The sequence below is a fragment of the Rhamphochromis longiceps genome, linkage group LG16 (genome assembly GCF_057381845.1).
Source record: "Rhamphochromis longiceps isolate RC_006_pf linkage group LG16, R_longiceps_female_GT1.1, whole genome shotgun sequence".
Lineage (NCBI taxonomy): Eukaryota > Metazoa > Chordata > Actinopteri > Cichliformes > Cichlidae > Rhamphochromis > Rhamphochromis longiceps.
This window is the reverse complement of record NC_140572.1, coordinates 29,379,471-29,399,197: the sequence shown is the minus strand read 5'-3', so window position 1 is coordinate 29,399,197 and position 19,727 is coordinate 29,379,471. Positions and strand designations below refer to the sequence as shown.

At 45.8% G+C, this 19,727-nt stretch overlaps 3 protein-coding genes across 3 annotated transcripts in view; all 3 read right to left on the bottom strand.

The window, feature by feature from the left end:
• LOC146651371 (olfactory receptor 6F1-like) overlaps window positions 1-19,727 on the bottom strand; it is a 64,291-nt gene that overhangs the window by 16,218 nt on the left and 28,346 nt on the right. The window lies entirely within an intron of this gene.
• On the bottom strand, window positions 785-2,191 carry LOC146651377 (olfactory receptor 10Z1-like). The gene has a single exon (XM_085384611.1). The coding sequence runs from the start codon at window positions 1,727-1,729 to the stop codon at window positions 785-787; it is 945 nt and encodes a 314-aa protein (XP_085240737.1). The 5' UTR covers window positions 1,730-2,191.
• Window positions 16,750-18,117, bottom strand: LOC146651376 (olfactory receptor 10Z1-like). The gene has a single exon (XM_085384631.1). The coding sequence runs from the start codon at window positions 17,910-17,912 to the stop codon at window positions 16,968-16,970; it is 945 nt and encodes a 314-aa protein (XP_085240757.1). The 5' UTR covers window positions 17,913-18,117; the 3' UTR covers window positions 16,750-16,967.

Below are 19,727 nucleotides of genomic sequence, written 5' to 3'. Positions count from 1 at the left end.
AATGTACAGAGAGAAATTTACATATAAATTTAAAAACAAAAAAAAAGCCAAATAAAAGTAGGTAACAGTTCAATTACTATTACTATTTTTCCAAAATAATAATAAAAAACCCTATATAAATACATAAATACTACTGAAAAAATACAACCTAATAACACTGATCCTTATATTTATACATGTAACGTGTTTATTGAAAAAAAGAAAGATTAAGCATTGTTAACTGACCTTTGTGATAAACTGAGATGTAACACACAGGGATGCCTGCACTAACCAGCCCTTTACAACAGAATATTTCATACAATATTTTGTTTACTTTAAACCTAAAACACTTTGAAATAAACCTGTTTAATCAACTTGCACATATATCAGCTAATATACCTTGAACATCAAGACACAGCAAGGCAAAGAAATGAAATATCAATTTGTGATGATTTCTGAATGGTATATAGATGAATTTTACAACAGTACTTAAAAACTCATGCAGAATCCTTTTTAAAATGAAATTCTTAGTCAAAAACATGAAAAAAATGTTGTTTTCATTTAACATTCGTGCTGGATTGAGCAAATATGTCATATGTGACAAATATGTGTCATATTATGACAAATATAACAAAGAATATTAGTAAAATTAGTCTAGTCCAAATATATGTTTGCCTTAGACAAGGCAAACATGACTAAATGTTTCTGAATCAAGTGCCTTCAGAAAGACTTGTATTTATATTTCTGCATCTGTTTTGAATATTTTTGAATTATTTTAAAAAAGGAAATCTAACCTTAATGGAAATCATTTCCCTTTCAAATAAATTAAACTCAAGATTCTGTTTCGTATTTTGGTGAGTTTAAATCCATACATGAGAGGATTCATAACTGGAGGGATGATGAGAAATTCAAGAGCGATGAAGTTTTGGAGGCTTTGGGGTAAATCTCTGGAGCCAAAGCGCAAGTACATCGCATCAAAAGCCATTACAATGGCATTTATGATCACAGAAGTCAGATGGGCCACACAGGTCTGCATAAACATTACTCTGTCCTCTCTGGACCTCACACATGTTTTAATAATATATATGTAAGTCCAAATTATGAAAACATAATGAAAATGATAAATGACAATCATCACATATGCACTGATGTTATTTGAAAAAGTGTCAGCTTCAGGACAAGCAAGTTGAACAATTAACCAGTTTAGACACAAGGCTCTCTGAATCTTTATACCACATAACTTGAGTCTTGCTGTAAGCAGGACATTAATGGCAAAAACACAGAAAGGTGTCAGCCAGGAGAAACACACCAGCTGTGAAAGCCTCCTCTTAGTCATGAAAGAGTGGTAGTGCAGAGGTCGACATATAGCCATATACCTGTCAAAGGCCATGACAGTTAAAATAGACAAATCACAGCAAGCAAATGAATACATGACAAAACCTTGTAAAAGGCACCCTTCATAGGAGATTCTGTGAGAAGATGACAGTAAATCTGAAAGGAATTTTGGGTAGAAACCTGTGGTTCCATAAAGTGCATTAATGCAGAAGCTGCTCAGTAAAATGTACATAGGTTCATGGAGGCTTTCATCCAAGACAATGAGCAGCACAAGAGAAATATTGAAGAACAAAATCACACAGTAATACAGTAAAGTAACTGAGAAGAGGGGTACTGTGAAATTCATTATCTCATTAAATCCTGACAGAATGAAACTTCTTTCATTAGACTGATTAACCATGATCAGAGGGCACATCTACCTTTTTAAAATAACAACATAACAGAGCACTGAGCTGCTGCGTCTGTACCTGACTAATGTCTGCTGTCCCTCTTCACCTCCCATTAATTATAGAATAAAATAAAATACTATATACAGTACAATAAATAGAATAAAATATACAATAGGATAGAAATAGAATGCAAATGCTTTATACAACTGAGTAAAAATACAACTTTGTCAGAAAAAGAGTATTGCACTCAGTGTGTGTGGATGTGTGTGTTTGATCAGTTAAAGTCTTTGTTGTGGAGTCTGACAGCAGTGAGGAGGAAAGACCTGCGAAATCTCTCCGTCCCACACCGTGTGTGCCGCAGCCTGCCACTGAAGGAGCTGCTCAGTGCTGTCACAGTCTCCTGCATGGGGTGGGAGATGTTGTCCAGCAGGGATGAGTGTATGTTTCTGTTCTGTGTCCTGTTTGTTTCTATATGTGTCTTTCTGGCTGCTGTTACAAGCAAATTTCCCCTTGTGGGACAATTAAAGGATTATTCTATTCTATTCTTGTCATGGTCTGGAGTCTGCGACTCCGTGTTTATGTTTAGTCTATTAGTATTCTGTGGTTTTGGTTACCTTGGGTGTTTGTATTCTTCTGTTCATGTTCCTATGTTCTGTGTCCCCCAGTCTGTGTTTAGTTGGTGTGTTATGTCATTGCGTGTATGTGTTTCCTGTTTTATTGTGAAGGTCTGCGTCTTATGTGAGTGTTTTCAGTTTGCCTCCCTAGTCTCGTCACGATAATCACTCCCAGCTGTGTTCCCCACCTGCGTGTAATCTCCCTGTGTTCTCTGGGTGTATTTAAGTTGTGTCTTCTGTCATGGTAGTTGCTGGTTCGTCTGTGTTATTTCCCTTCCACCCTTCTGTGTTGATTCTCTGGTCATTCTCCCTGCATGTCACGTTCGTATTCCGGTTAGTGTTTTATTTAGTTTTCCCAGTTTAGAGTTTTCACCGTTCTGTTCCTCGCCACCCTGTCTGTTGTACCTTTTAGTTGCAAATAAACTCACCCTCCACTTCAGCAGCCTGCAGTTTGGATCCATTATTATTCACACGGCTTGCCCCGGCAAACCGTGACAGTACGAACCAGCCACAACATGGATCCAGCAGACTTGCCCGGGGAGAGGGATCTGATGCAAGTCCAACGCCTGGTCGACTGGATAACCCACACCTCGAATACGAGAGCAAGGATCGTTGGGATAAATGGTATCGAGGCGATCCTCAACAGAAATCCCTATCTCCGCCAGGTCAGAGAATGTTTGGACTTATTGGCCAACTTGTATGAAGCCCGGGAGGCGGCGCAAGCTCGGGAACTGTCGGACTGGGTCCTGCAGCAACAAACTACAGCCACCCCGGAGCAGCCGCGTCTGCCTCACCTATCGGATGCGGTTTTTCCAGGCCCGTCGGAGCCCTCTGCGGGGAGGAAACGCCGATCGCGCCGCGGGCGCGCCACCCCACAGCCGGACGTTCGGACTTCTAATTCGCCGGCTGTGGTGAGTGAGGACTCTGTCTGTTCCAGACTTTGTGACTGTTCATTCAGGGGCTGTGTCTTGTGTGGCGGATGTCAACATGAGCTGCTTATCGCCTGTCCAGCCTCTCTCAGCTCAGTTAGCTCCCCCGCAGCCATTCTCAGCTCAGTTAGCTCCCCCACAGCCACTTTCAGCTCAGTCTCCAGTGTCACTTTCAGCTCAGTCTCCAGTGTCACTTTCAGCTCAGTCTCCAGTGTCACTTTCAGCTCAGTCTCCGGTGCCTCCTTCAGTTCAGTCTCCGGTGCCTCCTTCAGTTCAGTCTCCGGTGCCTCCTTCAGTTCAGCCTCCGGTGCCACCTTCAGTTCAGTCTCCGGTGCCACCTTCAGTTCAGGCTCCAGTGCCGCCTGTAGCGCAGGCCCCAGTAGCTCCAGTGCCGCCTGTAGCGCAGGCCCCAGTAGCTCCAGTGCCGCCTGTAGCGCAGGCCCCAGTAGCTCCAGTGCCGCCGCTACCCGTAGCTCTGGCTCCAGCATTACCGGTTCCACTCATTCACTCCATGCAGGGAGAAAATTTAAGGTCCAGTCAGGGAGTTTCTCGCGTTTTAGCTGCTTCAGGCACCGTTCTGCACTCCAGGGCTTCCCCAGAGGCTAGGTCTCAGTCCCCAGCTGATTCTGGACCCCTGAAGATTAAGCAGCCCTCAGAGAACAATTCCGTATCAGTGCTGTCTGAGCAGGGCCAGTGCTCAGCACAGCACCCATTGCCTTCGTGTCTGCCAGAGGACTCCATGCCTGCTGGCTTTGTGATGGCTTCTGCTGGAGGGTCCAAGGGGCCCGTCCAGCCTTCGTCTCGTGTCTCCGCTGGAGGGTCCGAGGGACCGCTCCGGCCTTCGTCTCGTGTCTCCGCTGGAGGGTCCGAGGGACCGCTCCGGCCTTCGTCTCGTGTCTCCGCTGGAGGGTCCGAGGGACCGCTCCGGCCTTTGTTTCCTGTTTCCGCTGGAGGGTCCAAGGGACCGCTCCGGCCTTTGTCTCCAGTCTCCGCTGGGGGGCCCGAGGAGCCCGTTCAGCCACCTGTCTCAGCTGGAGGGCCCGAGAAGCCCGTCCAGCCTCATGCCACGTCAGCTGGAGGGCCCGAGGAGCCCGTCCAGCCTCATGCCTCGTCCGCTGGAGGGCCCGAGGAGCCCGTCCAGCAGCCTTCCTCGTCGGCTGGAGGGCCTGTTCAGCCACCTGCTGCAGCTTCATCATCATCCTCGCCTGCTGCAGCTTCATCATCATCCTCGCCTGCTGCAGCTTCATCATCATCCTCGCCTGCTGCAGCATCATCATCATCCTCACCGGCTGCAGTATCATCATCAGCCTCGTCTGGTCCAGCCTCGGAGCCTTCAGCCTCATCTGGTCCAGCCTCGGAGCCTTCAGCCTCGTCTGGTCCAGCCTCAGAGCCTTCATCCTCGCCTGGTCCAGCTTCATCCGAGTCTTCATCCTCGCCTGGTCCAGCTTCATCCGAGTCTTCATCCTCGCCTGGTCCAGCTTCATCCGAGTCTTCATCCTCGCCTGGTCCAGCCTCTGCAGCCTCGCCTGGTCCGGATCACCATCGCCTGAGTGGCCGCCGTTGCCTTCCGCACGGCCGGCCCCCGGACCGCCATCGCCTGAGTGGCCGCCGTTGCCTTCCGCACGGCCGGCCCACAGACCGCCATCGCCTGAGTGGCCGCCGTTGCCTTCCGCACGGCCGGCCCCCGGACCGTCATCGCCTGAGTGGCCGCCGTTGCCTTCCGCACGGCCGGCCCCCGGACCAGCGCTGTCGTCGCCGCCGTTGCCGTCCGCACGGCCCGCCTCCCGAACTGTATCCACGTCGCCGCCGTTGCCGTCCGCACGGTCTGCCCCCTGAACTCTTTTTGTCTTGGACTCTGTTTTCCTGTGCTCTGGTGTGCTTTTCTTTTGGTTTTGGACTCGTGTTTTTGTTTTTCTTTTTGTCTTTTGACCTTCTGGTGCTCCTGTTTTGTTTTGCCCCGAGCCCTCCGTCCTGGACCCCCGCCGCCCGCCCTGGTCGGGTTGTTTTCTGTTTTTTCTGGCTGATTTTTGTTGGGCTGTCTGGAGCCAGCCTTTGAGGGGGGGGTCCTGTCATGGTCCGGAGTCTGCGACTCCGTGTTTATGTTTAGTCTATTAGTATTCTGTGGTTTTGGTTACCTTGGGTGTTTGTATTCTTCTGTTCATGTTCCTATGTTCTGTGTCCCCCAGTCTGTGTTTAGTTGGTGTGTTATGTCATTGCGTGTATGTGTTTCCTGTTTTATTGTGAAGGTCTGCGTCTTATGTGAGTGTTTTCAGTTTGCCTCCCTAGTCTCGTCACGATAATCACTCCCAGCTGTGTTCCCCACCTGCGTGTAATCTCCCTGTGTTCTCTGGGTGTATTTAAGTTGTGTCTTCTGTCATGGTAGTTGCTGGTTCGTCTGTGTTATTTCCCTTCCACCCTTCTGTGTTGATTCTCTGGTCATTCTCCCTGCATGTCACGTTCGTATTCCGGTTAGTGTTTTATTTAGTTTTCCCAGTTTAGAGTTTTCACCGTTCTGTTCCTCGCCACCCTGTCTGTTGTACCTTTTAGTTGCAAATAAACTCACCCTCCACTTCAGCAGCCTGCAGTTTGGATCCATTATTATTCACACGGCTTGCCCCGGCAAACCGTGACAATTCTATTCTAATGCTGTTTCTATCAAACTATTTTTCTCCTACAGTTACACAGAGGCCTGACAACAATATTATACATTCACATTATAATGCAGCCACCTAATGTTATCACATCATATCACAACTTCCAGACACTCTAAACCAAGGCACAATGCACATTTCAAATTCCTTTAAATTTAAATATGTTTATATTAGAGATGGCACGATACCACTTTTTTATGTCCGATACCGATACCGATATCATGAATTTGGATATCTGCCGATACCGATATGAATCCGATATAGTGTTTTTTAATCAACAAAACTGTTTTTTTTTAAATATCTTGCTGCATTTTGTATAAGTTCATACTCAAGTTTAAAACAACAACTACACTAAAGCTATTCTGTTATACCTGTATGCAAAAAAAAAAAATTTCATAGTTCAGCAATACTGATCAATCTAATAAACTTAAACCTACACCATCCTCCCTATTCTGGTATTTTAAAGAGTACTTAGCGTAAATATTAAGCAACCTAACTAATAGGGTTCCAACTCCCAGCAACAACAAAAATAAATAAATAAAAAATAGGGAACCACCCCTCACGCTCCACCTCATGATGCTTAATCAACGTAATCAACCTTAATTTGATGCAGTGTGAAAAAAAAAAGCACAGAAATCAATTATTTTTCAAGAAATATTAAATAGATTCAACATCTTTCTTCAACAAAATTGCAGACTGCACAGATGGTACCTTCCCAAAGGAAAAAGTACTATAGCTTACTAGGGTATATATATTAGACTTAATAGTCACTAGAATCAGAATCAGAATCAGAATGGGTTTATTGCCAGATGTTGAGGTTTACAACATTAGGAAATTGCTGCGGTGCTTCAGTGCAGACAATAAGAATTAAAGTGCTATGTAGAAAGAAAGATATGTGCATGAGATATACATGAGATATATACATGAGAATAAGAATTATGAGTGCTACGTAGAAAGATATATACATGAGTGCAGGTGGTGATCAGTGCCAAACATGAAATGATGCAGTGACACAGCGTAGGGTCATGTGTTAGTGGCGGGGACAATCATGTGGTTATTGTTCATGTGTCCAACAGCAGAGGGGAAGAAACTGTTCTTGTGGCGAAAGGTTCTGGTGCGAATGGACCGGAGCCTCCTGCCTGAGGGGAGCAGGTCAAACAGACTGTGTCCAGGGTGAGAAGGGTCAGCTGAGATCCGAGCTGCACGCCGCAGTGTCCTGGAGGTGTACAGGTCCTGCAGAGATGGGAGTCTGCAGCCAATCACCTTCTCAGCAGAGCGCACAACACGCTGCAGTCTCTGTTTGTCCCTGATAGTGGCTCCAGCGTACCACACGGTGATGGAGGAGGTGAGGATGGACTCGATGATTGCAGTGTAGAATTGCATCATCGTCCGTGTTGGCAGGTTGAATTTCTTCAGCTGCCTCAGGAAGTACATCCTCTGCTGGGCTTTCTTGATGACGGAGGTGATGGTGGGCTCCCACTTCAGGTCCTGGGTGATGGTGGTACCCAGGAAGCGGAATGAGTCCACAGAGGTGATGGGGGTGTCAGTCAGGATGATGGGGGGGAGTGGGGCTGTGTGCTTCCTGAAGTCCACAATAATCTCCACTGTCTTCTGGGCATTCAGCACCAGGTTGTTGTGGCTGCACCAAGACACCAGACGTTCAACCTCCCTCCTGTAGGCAGACTCGTCCCCGTCCGAGATGAGCCCAATGACGGTGGTGTCATCTGCGAACTTGATTAGCTTGACAGACTGGTGGGTGGAGGTGCAGCAGTAATTGTATATACAGTAATTGACTTCTATTCATTTTACATCAAATTAAATGGTAAATGGCCTGCATTTGTATAGCGCTTTTCTAGTCCATAGGACCCCAAAGCGCTTTACACTACATTCAGTCATTCACCCATTCACGCACACATTCACACACTGGCGATGGCAAGCTACATTGTAGCCACAGCTGCCCTGGGGCGCACTGACAGAGGCAAGGCTGCCGGACACAGGCGCCACCGGGCCCTCTGACCACCACCAGTAGGCAAACACGGGGTTAGTATCTTGCCCAAGGATATTTGGCATGCAGCCAGGAGGCAGCCTGGGATCGAACCACCGACCTTCTGATTAGTGGCTGACCTGCTCTGCCACCTGAGCTACAGCCAAATTAAAACTTTGGGTGTAAGATTCAGATAATTATTTATTAAAAGCTAGACATTTTAAATGAGAATAAGAAAGAAAAGTATGTCTTTGTGCCCCCTTTTCCCTGTTCATGACCTATCGGCCCCCCTGGCTAAACTTTGCTAGATCCACCCCTGCACAGTTACCAGCCGTCAGCTACGTAGAAAAAGATCCTCAAGTAGAAAGTAATAATAAATAAATTCTAACAACAGCTGATCAAGCTTAAACGTGCTGCTGTTGTTCAGCCGCTGGTTTCCTCTTTCTGGTGCAAAGTGGGCCAAAAACAAACCAGAGAGACGGACTCGCGACAGAAAAGCCGATCAGCTGATCATTAAGCAGTTTCATGATTGAAGTAGCAGCCAGAAGAGGCAGTCGCTCCATATATCGTTTGGTAAGCTTAACGCAGGAATGCTTTACAAACATTCAGAGATGGACTTACACACTTGCTTTACTTCTCTCGGGGATAACTTTGTCGGAGATGAAATGCCGGGTTGCTAGCGAAGCTCCACATGCTATCCAGACCACCGACAGGTCCCACATGCCACAGCCGCTCTATCACGTGATGCATACTGCTCCGACGTGCTAACGTTCTGAGGTGAGTTACGGCGTGTTGCAAGTTTTGTGAGGTGCTTTCGTGATATTTAATGGATCGGATTACATTTTTTATTTTTCTCCGATATCCGATCCAGTAATTTAGGTCAGTATCGGACCGATACCGATACGTAATATCGGATCGGTCCATCTCTAGTTTATATTGTCTCCTGTAAAATAGTCAGATGTCTATTCATATTAATGTACAGAATTCACCTGCTTGCTGCTACTACTGCACATTCACCCAGTGTATATACTATATATATATATATATATATATATATATATATATATATATATATATATATATATATAATGTTCTTCCTCTACACCCCCCCCAATTTTTGCACATGTCGAGGAGCGTGTCAGGCTACATTTCACTGTGTGTTATACTTGTATAACTATGCATGTGACAAATAAAGAACCTTGAACCTTGAACCTTGAACTCCACACTGTGTATCGAAGCCCTCAGTTCCCAGTCTTGTCATTCCGTCCATTCCTCATGTGTGTTTTCAGTTCAGTCCATCCAGTCAGCCAGCCAACCATTAATTTATTAATTCACTCACTCACTCCCTCACTCATTCATTCATTTATTCAATTGGTATAGTCAGTCCGTCTTCTCATGTTCTGTTCATCCTGGCTTCACAACAAACATCATCCACATCCTTCACCAGCCTGCGAGTCCTGAGTTTGAGTCCTCTCTTCCTTCCACACATCACATTGTGTCACATATATAGAGACTGTTTATACATAGGGCCCAGAATTCTGTGCTAACATGAACCTTGTACAATGTGTGGTGCCAACTCATAAACAAAAACACACTTGCTGTGTATATAGTACTGTCAGGCCTTTATTTTTTAACAGCAGCTCTGTGGAAAGAAGGTAGTTTTAAAGCAGCATGAATCTATAACCTACTAAGCAATCACTTCTTTCTTCCCCTGTCTTTGAATTAATTTGCAAACTGTGAAACTGATATTCTCTTAAATATAGACATCATCATGTCAGTTATATTTTCTGAATTAGCCTTGTGATATAAGTGTACAATGAGCGAGACTACAGAGGCACCCGAAAAACTGGCTAAACTTTGAGCCACAGTAAACACGTCACTCTTGAGACTCAAACATTTTATGCTTGAAAAAAGGATATAAATATGAGTCTGTTACTTGAGAAACATAAACCTATTTACTGTAAATGACAATAAATTGAACAATTTACATCTCAATGGAACGTGTTAGAGATATGGCATTATGACACCTTAAGTTCACACGATAACATGACCTGGATTAAACCTAAAACCAGAAGTGGAAATGCATTTTAGTTTACATCTGAAAAAATGTAAAAAACAAGAAACAATAATAATAAATTTTTAAAAGGTAAAATATGTGTTAGTTGTCTTTAGATCTTTGATAGTCTAAAGGTCAAATTTAAGTAAACAATAATGTTTTTACTGAGACTTGGTTGCCTTAGTGCATTTATAGTTAATGTTATGAGGCCTTCATTTGCTGTCATGTACAAGAGAATAATGTACATTTTTGAAATTTTATTTTGCTCTATTTTTATTTGGTGAACAAGAAACTCTTAATTTTGAAGTTCTTTTATCCAAATCCAAATTCTAAAAAGCCAATGACACAGATAAACAATAAGTGTTACATTTGCACTGATGTTTTTTCTAAAGGTGTCAACATCAGGACGAGCAAGTTTAATTATTAACCAGTTTAGATACAAGACTCTCTGAATGTTTATATCACACAACTTGAGTCTTGATGTCAGCAGGACATTGATGGAGAAAAGGCAGAAAGGTGTTAGCCAGGAGAAACACACCAGCTGAGAGAGCCTCCTTCCTAGTTAAGGCGAGGAAGGAGTAGAAGAGAAGGGAGTTACTGTTGAAATACTATTATTGCATTGGTTTTTGTTGGGTTTTTTTTATGCTATGGGATTGAAAAACTTCAAAAAACAACAGCACAATTTTATGCTTGATATGCTAAACAAAACTTTAATTTTTAAAGTAGTAAATACTACAGTATGTCAAGCAATGGGGATATTTGATCAGATTTTAAAAATTCAGAATTATGGTGTCATTAATGTACAGAGAGAAATTTACATATAAATTTAAAAACAAAAAAAAAAGCCAAATAAAAGTAGGTAACAGTTCAATTACTATTACTATTTTTCCAAAATAATAATAATAAAAAACCCTATATAAATACATAAATACTACTGAAAAAATACAACCTAATAACACTGATCCTTATATTTATACATGTAACGTGTTTATTGAAAAAAAGAAAGATTAAGCATTGTTAACTGACCTTTGTGATAAACTGAGATGTAACACACAGGGATGCCTGCACTAACCAGCCCTTTACAACAGAATATTTCATACAATATTTTGTTTACTTTAAACCTAAAACACTTTGAAATAAACCTGTTTAATCAACTTGCACATATATCAGCTAATATACCTTGAACATCAAGACACAGCAAGGCAAAGAAATGAAAAGTCAATTTGTGATGATTTCTGAATGGTATATAGATGAATTTTACAACAGTACTTAAAAACTCATGCAGAATGTCACGGCCAGGCGGATCAGCTGCACGCTGATCAGCCCTCTCTGTTTCTCTTCCTCTTCTCTCTCGCCGGGGCGGAACTCACTGTGGGTTCATGCCCTTGGTCCACGCCCTCGGGAGATGAGACCCAGGTGTCTCATTAAGGGGAGCAGCATTTAAGCCAGGAGGTGACTGCTGTTCGTCGCTGGATCGTTGTCTACCACGCGTTAGTAAAGTCAAAGCTACAGCAAGTTTATTGAAGAGTGTTTTCCTCTGTGCATCGTCCTTAACCCTGTCTCCCTGTCTACAGAACCTCTTGGATTTTTCCCCGTGTGTTTCCCGTGTGGCAGTGTTGGAGTGTGAACCTGTGATCGTGTGAGTGGATATTCTGAAGAACGTATGCTTTCCCTTGGACTTCCCTGGAGACCCCTTCTTCCCCCACTCAGCTGTATATAACACCCCCCTGCACATTCTTGTATATACACCTGGTGACTTGTAAATAAACTCTTCTTGTAAGCATCAGTACCGGAGTCCTGCGCTTGAGTCCTCCTTCCAACCGTAACAATAACGATCCAGCCATCATGGACTCAGCGGACTCAAACCCCACCCAGCAACCCGTCCTCACCCCGGAGGCAATTCTGGAACGCCACGAACACATGCTTCGGCACATAAATCAACAACTGGCCGCACTCACTCAAGCCCTCGCTCAACGTCTACCGTCGGTAAGCCCACCCTCACCCCCTCCGTCTGTTTCTCCTCAGCTATCGGCTCCCAGTCCCTCTGCAGCCGCTCCGCCTGTTTCCCCCACGCCAGCCCCCACAGAACCACCGGAGCGATCGTTACCAGCGCCGGAGCCTTTCGAACTCACCTTTCCGGGTGAGTTCGATAAATGTGGTGGATTTTTGACTCAGATCACACTACAATTCCGTCAGTTACGAAGAACATATGAGACAGATGGGGCCAAAATCGCCTTTATGGTTCAACTATTACGCGGGCACGCATTAAACTGGGCGCAAGCTGTTTTGAGAACAGCCCCGGACATTTCTTATGAGGACTTCCTCACCAAATTTAAGAGTGTTTTTGAAAGAGGCACCGGAGCGGAGGCGGCTGCCCACAGACTGCTAAATTTGAAGCAGGGGAGGCGGAGTATGGCGGATTTTTCGGTCGAATTCTGGACCTTGGCCGAAGAGATTGGCTGGGGGCAGTCGGCATTGATAAGTACTCTCCTGAATAATGTTTGTGATGAGTTAAAGAGAGAACTGATGATGAGAGATGTTCCTAAGACCTTGTCTGATGTGATTACGCTGTGTGTGAAGTTGGATGAGCACCTACGGGCGCGTCGGGGAATCGGAAACTACATTTCCCAGAGGCCCCCGGGGCGCATGGAGACGTCAGGTGGGGGCGCGCCTAGCGGCAGTCACTCGTTGGACAGCACGGAAGAAAGTGAACAGCCCATGCAACTGGGCCGCTCCAGTCTGTCGCCCGAGGAGCGGTATCGTCGCTGGAGGGCCGGTGAGTGCTATTATTGTGGCCGCAAGGGCCATATTGCCATGGATTGCCAGGCGCGGCTAAAAGACAGCGCCCGCCGGTAGTGAGGAGTGTACGGGTGGGCGAGGTCTCATGTTCTCAGTCTCCTCCTGGTCTCATGATTGCGGCTAAGCTAACGGTTCGTCTCAGGACTCATTCTCTCGACGCTCTGATTGATTCCGGGGCAGAACAGAATTTTATTGATGCCTCGCTGGCACTGAAGTTAGGTTTTAGCACGGAGCCTCTGTCTCATTCACTCCAAGTCACAGCCCTTAGTGGCCAGCGTCTTCCAGACATTACTCATGTCACAGAACCGATTTCCCTGTCTCTTTCCGGCAATCATGTTGAAACCATACAGTTGTACGTCTTTAAGGCCCCACTCACTCCACTAGTCTTGGGCTATCCCTGGCTGTGTCAACATAACCCTGTGATTGATTGGAGGAAAAAGAGTATTTCGGGGTGGGGGGAGGAGTGTCACATGTCCTGTTTAAAAGCCGCCACCCCCGCCATGAACCTACCACCCAATAAAACTATTTCAGAACCGCCTGATCTGTCCTCCATACCGTCTGACTATCACGACCTGGCGCAAGTGTTTTGTAAAGATAAGGCACGCTCTCTTCCCCCTCACCGGCCGTACGATTGTGGGATTGACCTCCTCCCAGGCGCGCCGCTTCCGACCAGTAGGTTGTATAGCCTGTCTCGACCGGAGCGGGAAAGCATGGAAAATTACATCAATGAGTCACTTGCCGCTGGTCTCATTCGCCCCTCGTCCTCACCTGTTGCTGCTGGTTTCTTTTTTGTCACCAAAAAAGATAAAAGTTTACGGCCCTGTATTGACTATCGCGGCCTCAACGCCATCACAGTTAAAAACAAGTATCCCCTCCCTCTGCTGAGTTCCGCGTTCGAGCTGCTTCAGGGTGCCACCATCTTCACAAAGTTGGGCCTGCGCAACGCCTACCATCTGGTGAGGATTAGGGAGGGAGACGAGTGGAAGACGGCTTTCAATACTCACCTGGGCCATTTCGAATATCTTGTGATGCCTTTTGGTCTCACCAATGCTCCAGCTGTGTTTCAGGCTCTCGTGAATGACGTGCTCCGAGATTTCATCGACCATTTCGTTTTCATTTACTTGGATGACATCCTCATCTTCTCCCAGTCTGTCGCCGACCACCGACGCCATGTCAGGCAAGTGCTTCAGCGTCTCCTCGAAAATCGTCTCTTTGTTAAAGGGGAGAAGTGTGAGTTTCATGTCTCAACTGTTTCCTTCCTGGGCCACGTCATCGATCGGGGTAACCTCAAGACTGATCCCGCAAAGGTTCAAGCCGTTGTTGACTGGCCGACCCCCTCTAACCGTAAACAGCTTCAAAGCTTTCTGGGGTTTGCGAACTTTTATCGGCGCTTTGTTCGCAACTATAGTAAACTGGTCCTGCCTCTGACCCGTCTTACTTCTCCCAAGGTTCCCTTCTGCTGGGATGGGCTGGCTCAACGTGCGTTTGCCCATCTGAAGGACCGCTTTGCCTCGGCGCCCATTCTCATCCAACCCGATCTCGACCGGCAGTTCGTTGTGGAGGTGGATGCCTCGGACGCTGGAGTGGGGGCGGTGCTTTCCCAGCAGCAAGGAGGTAAGCTGCATCCCTGTGCCTACTTTTCACGCCGTCTCACCTCTGCAGAGAGCAACTATGATGTGGGAGATCGAGAGCTACTAGCCATCAAGCTAGCCCTGGAGGAGTGGCGCCATTGGTTAGAGGGTGCTGCCCAGCCGTTTGTGGTCTGGACCGATCACAAGAACTTGGAGTACATTCGATCGGCAAAACGCCTCAACGCCAGGCAAGCCAGGTGGGCCCTGTTTTTCACTAGATTCCAGTTTACGATCACTTACAGACCCGGTTCCCGTAATGTCAAGCCAGACGCCCTCTCACGCCAATTCGCCGCCTCCGAAGACGCAACTCGGGACTCTCCCATTCTACCGCCCACCTGTGTAGTCGGGGCCCTGACCTGGGAGATCGAGTCGGCTATTCGAGAGGCTCAGCGGACAGAACCGGACCCCGGAACGGGCCCTCCAGGGTTGCTCTTCGTCCCCCCCTCAGTAAGGTCACGAGTGTTACATTGGGCTCATACTGCCAGATTCACCTGCCACCCGGGGGTCCACCGCACTATTACCTTCCTCCAACGTTTCGCCTGGTGGCCTTCCCTTGCCAAAGACGTCCGCGAGTATATTTCCGCATGCTCGACCTGCGCTCAAAACAAGAGTGTCCATCAACCACCCTCTGGCCTCCTTTACCCTCTGCCGACTCCGAGCCGCCCTTGGTCGCACATCGCTGTTGACTTCATCACTGGTCTGCCCGTCTCGTCAGGTAACTCTGTGATTCTCACCATTGTGGACCGCTTCTCCAAAGCTGCTCATTTTGTCGCCCTCCCTAAGCTCCCCACTGCTCTAGAGACCGCCCGGCTGCTAGCTGACCACGTGTTTCGCCTCCATGGCATCCCCACGGACATTGTGTCAGACAGAGGACCGCAGTTCACGTCGCGTGTATGGAAGGAGTTCTGCAGTGCCCTCGGAGCTCAGGTCAGTCTCTCCTCTGGTTTCCACCCGCAGACGAATGGCCAAACGGAGCGTGCCAACCAGGAGCTCGAAGCAGCTCTCCGGTGCCTGGTCTCCACTAACCAGTCAACTTGGAGCGAGCAACTGTCATGGATTGAGTATGCTCATAACAGCCTTACCTCCTCTGCCACCGGTGTGTCCCCTTTCGAGGCGTCCTTGTGCTATCAACCGCCACTCTTCCCAGCCGTCGAGGGTGAGCACTTTGTTCCCTCTGTCCGACAGCATCTTCGGAGGTGTCGGCGCGCCTGGAGAGCGACTCGGGCCTCCCTTCTCCGCACGGTGGAACGCAATAAGCGCCTGGCGGATCGCCACCGGACCCCTGCTCCCACCTACACACCTGGACAAAAGGTTTGGCTGTCTACCAGATTCATCCCCCTCAGGTCTGAGTCCAAGAAACTGTCTCCCACTTTCATCGGTCCCTTTGAGGTCGACTCTGTGATTAACCCTGTCTCTGTCCGCCTTCGCCTGCCCCGGAATATGAGGATCCATAACTCCTTCCACGTGTCGCAAGTGAAGCCATGTCTCTCTAGTCCTCTGTGCCCTCCTTCCGGACCCCCTCCACCCGCCCGGGTCATTGATGGCCACCCGGCTTTCACCGTTTCGCGGATCATGGATGTCCGGCGCCGGGGGCGCGGTCTGCAGTATCTCGTGGATTGGGAGGGCTACGGGATGGAGGAGCGTTCTTGGATCCCGCGGGCGGCCCTCTTGGATCGGGGTATGGTGCGGGCGTTCCATGCGGCTCACCCTGACAAGCCTGGGGGTCGCCGGGAGGCTCCCGTCAGGGGGGGGGTACTGTCACGGCCAGGCGGATCAGCTGCACGCTGATCAGCCCTCTCTGTTTATCTTCCTCTTCTCTCTCGCCGGGGCGGAACTCACTGTGGGTTCATGCCCTTGGTCCAAGCCCTCGGGAGATGAGACCCAGGTGTCTCATTAAGGGGAGCAGCATTTAAGCCAGGAGGTGACTGCTGTTCGTCGCTGGATCGTTGTCTACCACGCGTTAGTAAAGTCAAAGCTACAGCAAGTTTAGTGAAGAGTGTTTTCCTCTGTGCATCGTCCTTAACCCTGTCTCCCTGTCTACAGAACCTCTTGGATTTTTCCCCGTGTGTTTCCCGTGTGGCAGTGTTGGAGTGTGAACCTGTGATCGTGTGAGTGGATATTCTGAAGAACGTATGCTTTCCCTTGGACTTCCCTGGAGACCCCTTCTTCCCCCACTCAGCTGTATATAACACCCCCCTGCACATTCTTGTATATACACCTGGTGACTTGTAAATAAACTCTTCTTGTAAGCATCAGTACCGGAGTCCTGCGCTTGAGTCCTCCTTCCAACCGTAACACAGAATCCTTTTTAAAATGAAATTCTTAGTCAAAAACATGAAAAAAATGTTGTTTTCATTTAACATTCGTGCTGGATTGAGCAAATATGTCATATATGACAAATATGTGTCATATTATGACAAATATAACAAAGAATATTAGTAAAATTAGTCTAGTCCAAATATATGTTTGCCTTAGACAAGGCAAACATGACTAAATGTTTCTGAATCAAGTGCCTTCAGAAAGACTTGTATTTATATTGCTGCATCTGTTTTGAATATTTTTGAATTATTTTAAAAAAGGAAATCTAACCTTAATGGAAATCATTTCCCTTTCAAATAAATTAAACTCAAGATTCTGTTTCGTATTTTGGTGAGTTTAAATCCATACATGAGAGGATTCATAACTGGAGGGATGATGAGAAATTCAAGAGCGATGAAGTTTTTGAGGCTTTGGGATAAATCTCTGGAGCCAAAGCGCAAGTACATCGCATCAAAAGCCAGTACAGTGGCATTTATGATCACAGAAGTCAGATGGGGCACACAGGTCTGCATAAACTTTACTCTGTCCTCTCTGGACCTCACACATGTTTTAATAATATATATGTAAGTCCAAATTATGAAAAGCCAATGAAAATGATAAATGACAATTATCACATATGCACTGATGTTATTTGAAAAAGTGTCAGCTTCAGGACAAGCAAGTTGAACAATTAACCAGTTTAGACACAAGGCTCTCTGAATGTTTATACCACATAACTTGAGTCTTGCTGTAAGCAGGACATGGATGGCAAAAACACAGAAAGGTGTCAGCCAGGAGAAACACACCAGCTGTGAAAGCCTCCTCTTAGTCATGAAAGAGTAGTAGTGCAGAGGTCGACATATAGCCATATACCTGTCAAAGGCCATGACAGTTAAAATAGACAAATCACAGCAAGCAAATGAATACATGACAAAACCTTGTAAAAGGCACCCTTCATAGGAGATTCTGTGAGAAGATGACAGTAAATCTGAAAGGAATTTTGGGTAGAAACCTGTGGTTCCATAAAGTGCATTAATGCAGAAGCTGCTCAGTAAAATGTACATAGGTTCATGGAGGCTTTCATCCAAGACAATGAGCAGCACAAGAGAAATATTGAAGAACAAAATCACACAGTAATACAGTAAAGTAACTGAGAAGAGGGGTACTGTGAAATTCATCGTCTCATTAAATCCTGACAGAATGAAACTTCTTTCATTAGACTGATTATCCATGATCAGAGGGCACATCTACCTTTTTAAAATAACAACATAACAGAGCACTGAGCTGCTGCGTCTGTACCTGACTAATGTCTGCTGTCCCTCTTCACCTCCCATTAATTATAGAATAAAATAAAATACTATATACAGTACAATAAATAGAATAAAATATACAATAGGATAGAAATAGAATGCAAATGCTTTATACAACTGAGTAAAAATACAACTTTGTCAGAAAAAGAGTATTGCACTCAGAGTGTGTGAATGTGTGTGTTTGATCAGTTAAAGTCTTTGTTGTGGAGTCTGACAGCAGTGAGGAGGAAAGACCTGCGAAATCTCTCCGTCCCACACCGTGTGTGCCGCAGCCTGCCACTGAAGGAGCTGCTCAGTGCTGTCACAGTCTCCTGCATGGGGTGGGAGATGTTGTCCAACAGGGATGAGTGTATGTTTCTGTTCTGTGTCCTGTTTGTTTCTATATGTGTCTTTCTGGCTGCTGTTACAAGCAAATTTCCCCTTGTGGGACAATTAAAGGATTATTCTATTCTAATGCTGTTTCTATCAAACTATTTTTCTCCTACAGTTACACAGAGGCCTGACAACAATATTATACATTCACATTATAATGCAGCCACCTAATGTTATCACATCATATCACAACTCCACACTGTGTATTTAAGCCCTCAGTTCCCAGTCTTGTCATTCCGTCCATTCCTCATGTGTGTTTTCAGTTCAGTCCATCCAGTCAGCCAGCCAACCATTAATTTATTAATTCACTCACTCCCTCACTCATTCATTCATTTATTCAATTGGTATAGTCAGTCCGTCTTCTCATGTTCTGTTCATCCTGGCTTCACAACAAACATCATCCACATCCTTCACCAGCCTGCGAGTCCTGTGTTTGAGTCCTCTCTTCCTTCCACACATCACATTGTGTCACATATATAGAGACTGTTTATACATAGGGCCCAGAATTCTGTGCTAACATCCCTGAACCTTGTACAATGTGTGGTGCCAACTCATAAACAAAAACACACTTGCTGTGTATATAGTACTGTCAGGCCTTTATTTTTTAACAGCAGCTCTGTGGAAAGAAGGTAGTTTTAAAGCAGCATGAATCTATAACCTACTAAGCAATCACTTCTTTCTTCCCCTATCTTTGAATTAATTTGCAAACTGTGAAACTGATATTCTCTTAAATATAGACATCATCATGTCAGTTATATTTTCTGAATTAGCCTTGTGATATAAGTGTACAATGAGCGAGACTACAGAGGCACCCGAAAAACTGGCTAAACTTTGAGCCACAGTAAACACGTCACTCATGAGACTCAAACATTTTATGCTTGAAAAAAGGATATAAATATGAGTCTGTTATTTGAGAAACATAAACCTATTTACTAGGGGTGCAACGACACACAAAATTCACGGTTCGGTTCGGTTCGATACTTTGGTGTCACGGTTCGATATTTTTTCGATACAAAAAAAATGTTCATGCCTTTTTAATTTGTCATTTATTAAAATTATAAATATATATTTTAACTCAAAAGTACAGTTTTTAAATTTAACCCTAACCCTTGTGCGTGTTTTTTATTTTGACAGCGAATACGCACCTGCGGACCACTTATGTGCAGCCCTGGTTATTTAGCTCGTCATATTGCAGCCACAGAAATTCTTTTGTCCATGAAACCATAAAGCTGCACTTTCTTTTTGCCTTATAGTCTGATTTGTCATAACTTCTCCGTTTTGTGGTAAGCTTTTCTTTGGCTGTCACTTCTTCACCCTGACCTGTCTTATTTGGCTCAGCAGAACTGAAATATATATCCTGTTGCTTTTACACACGCACTC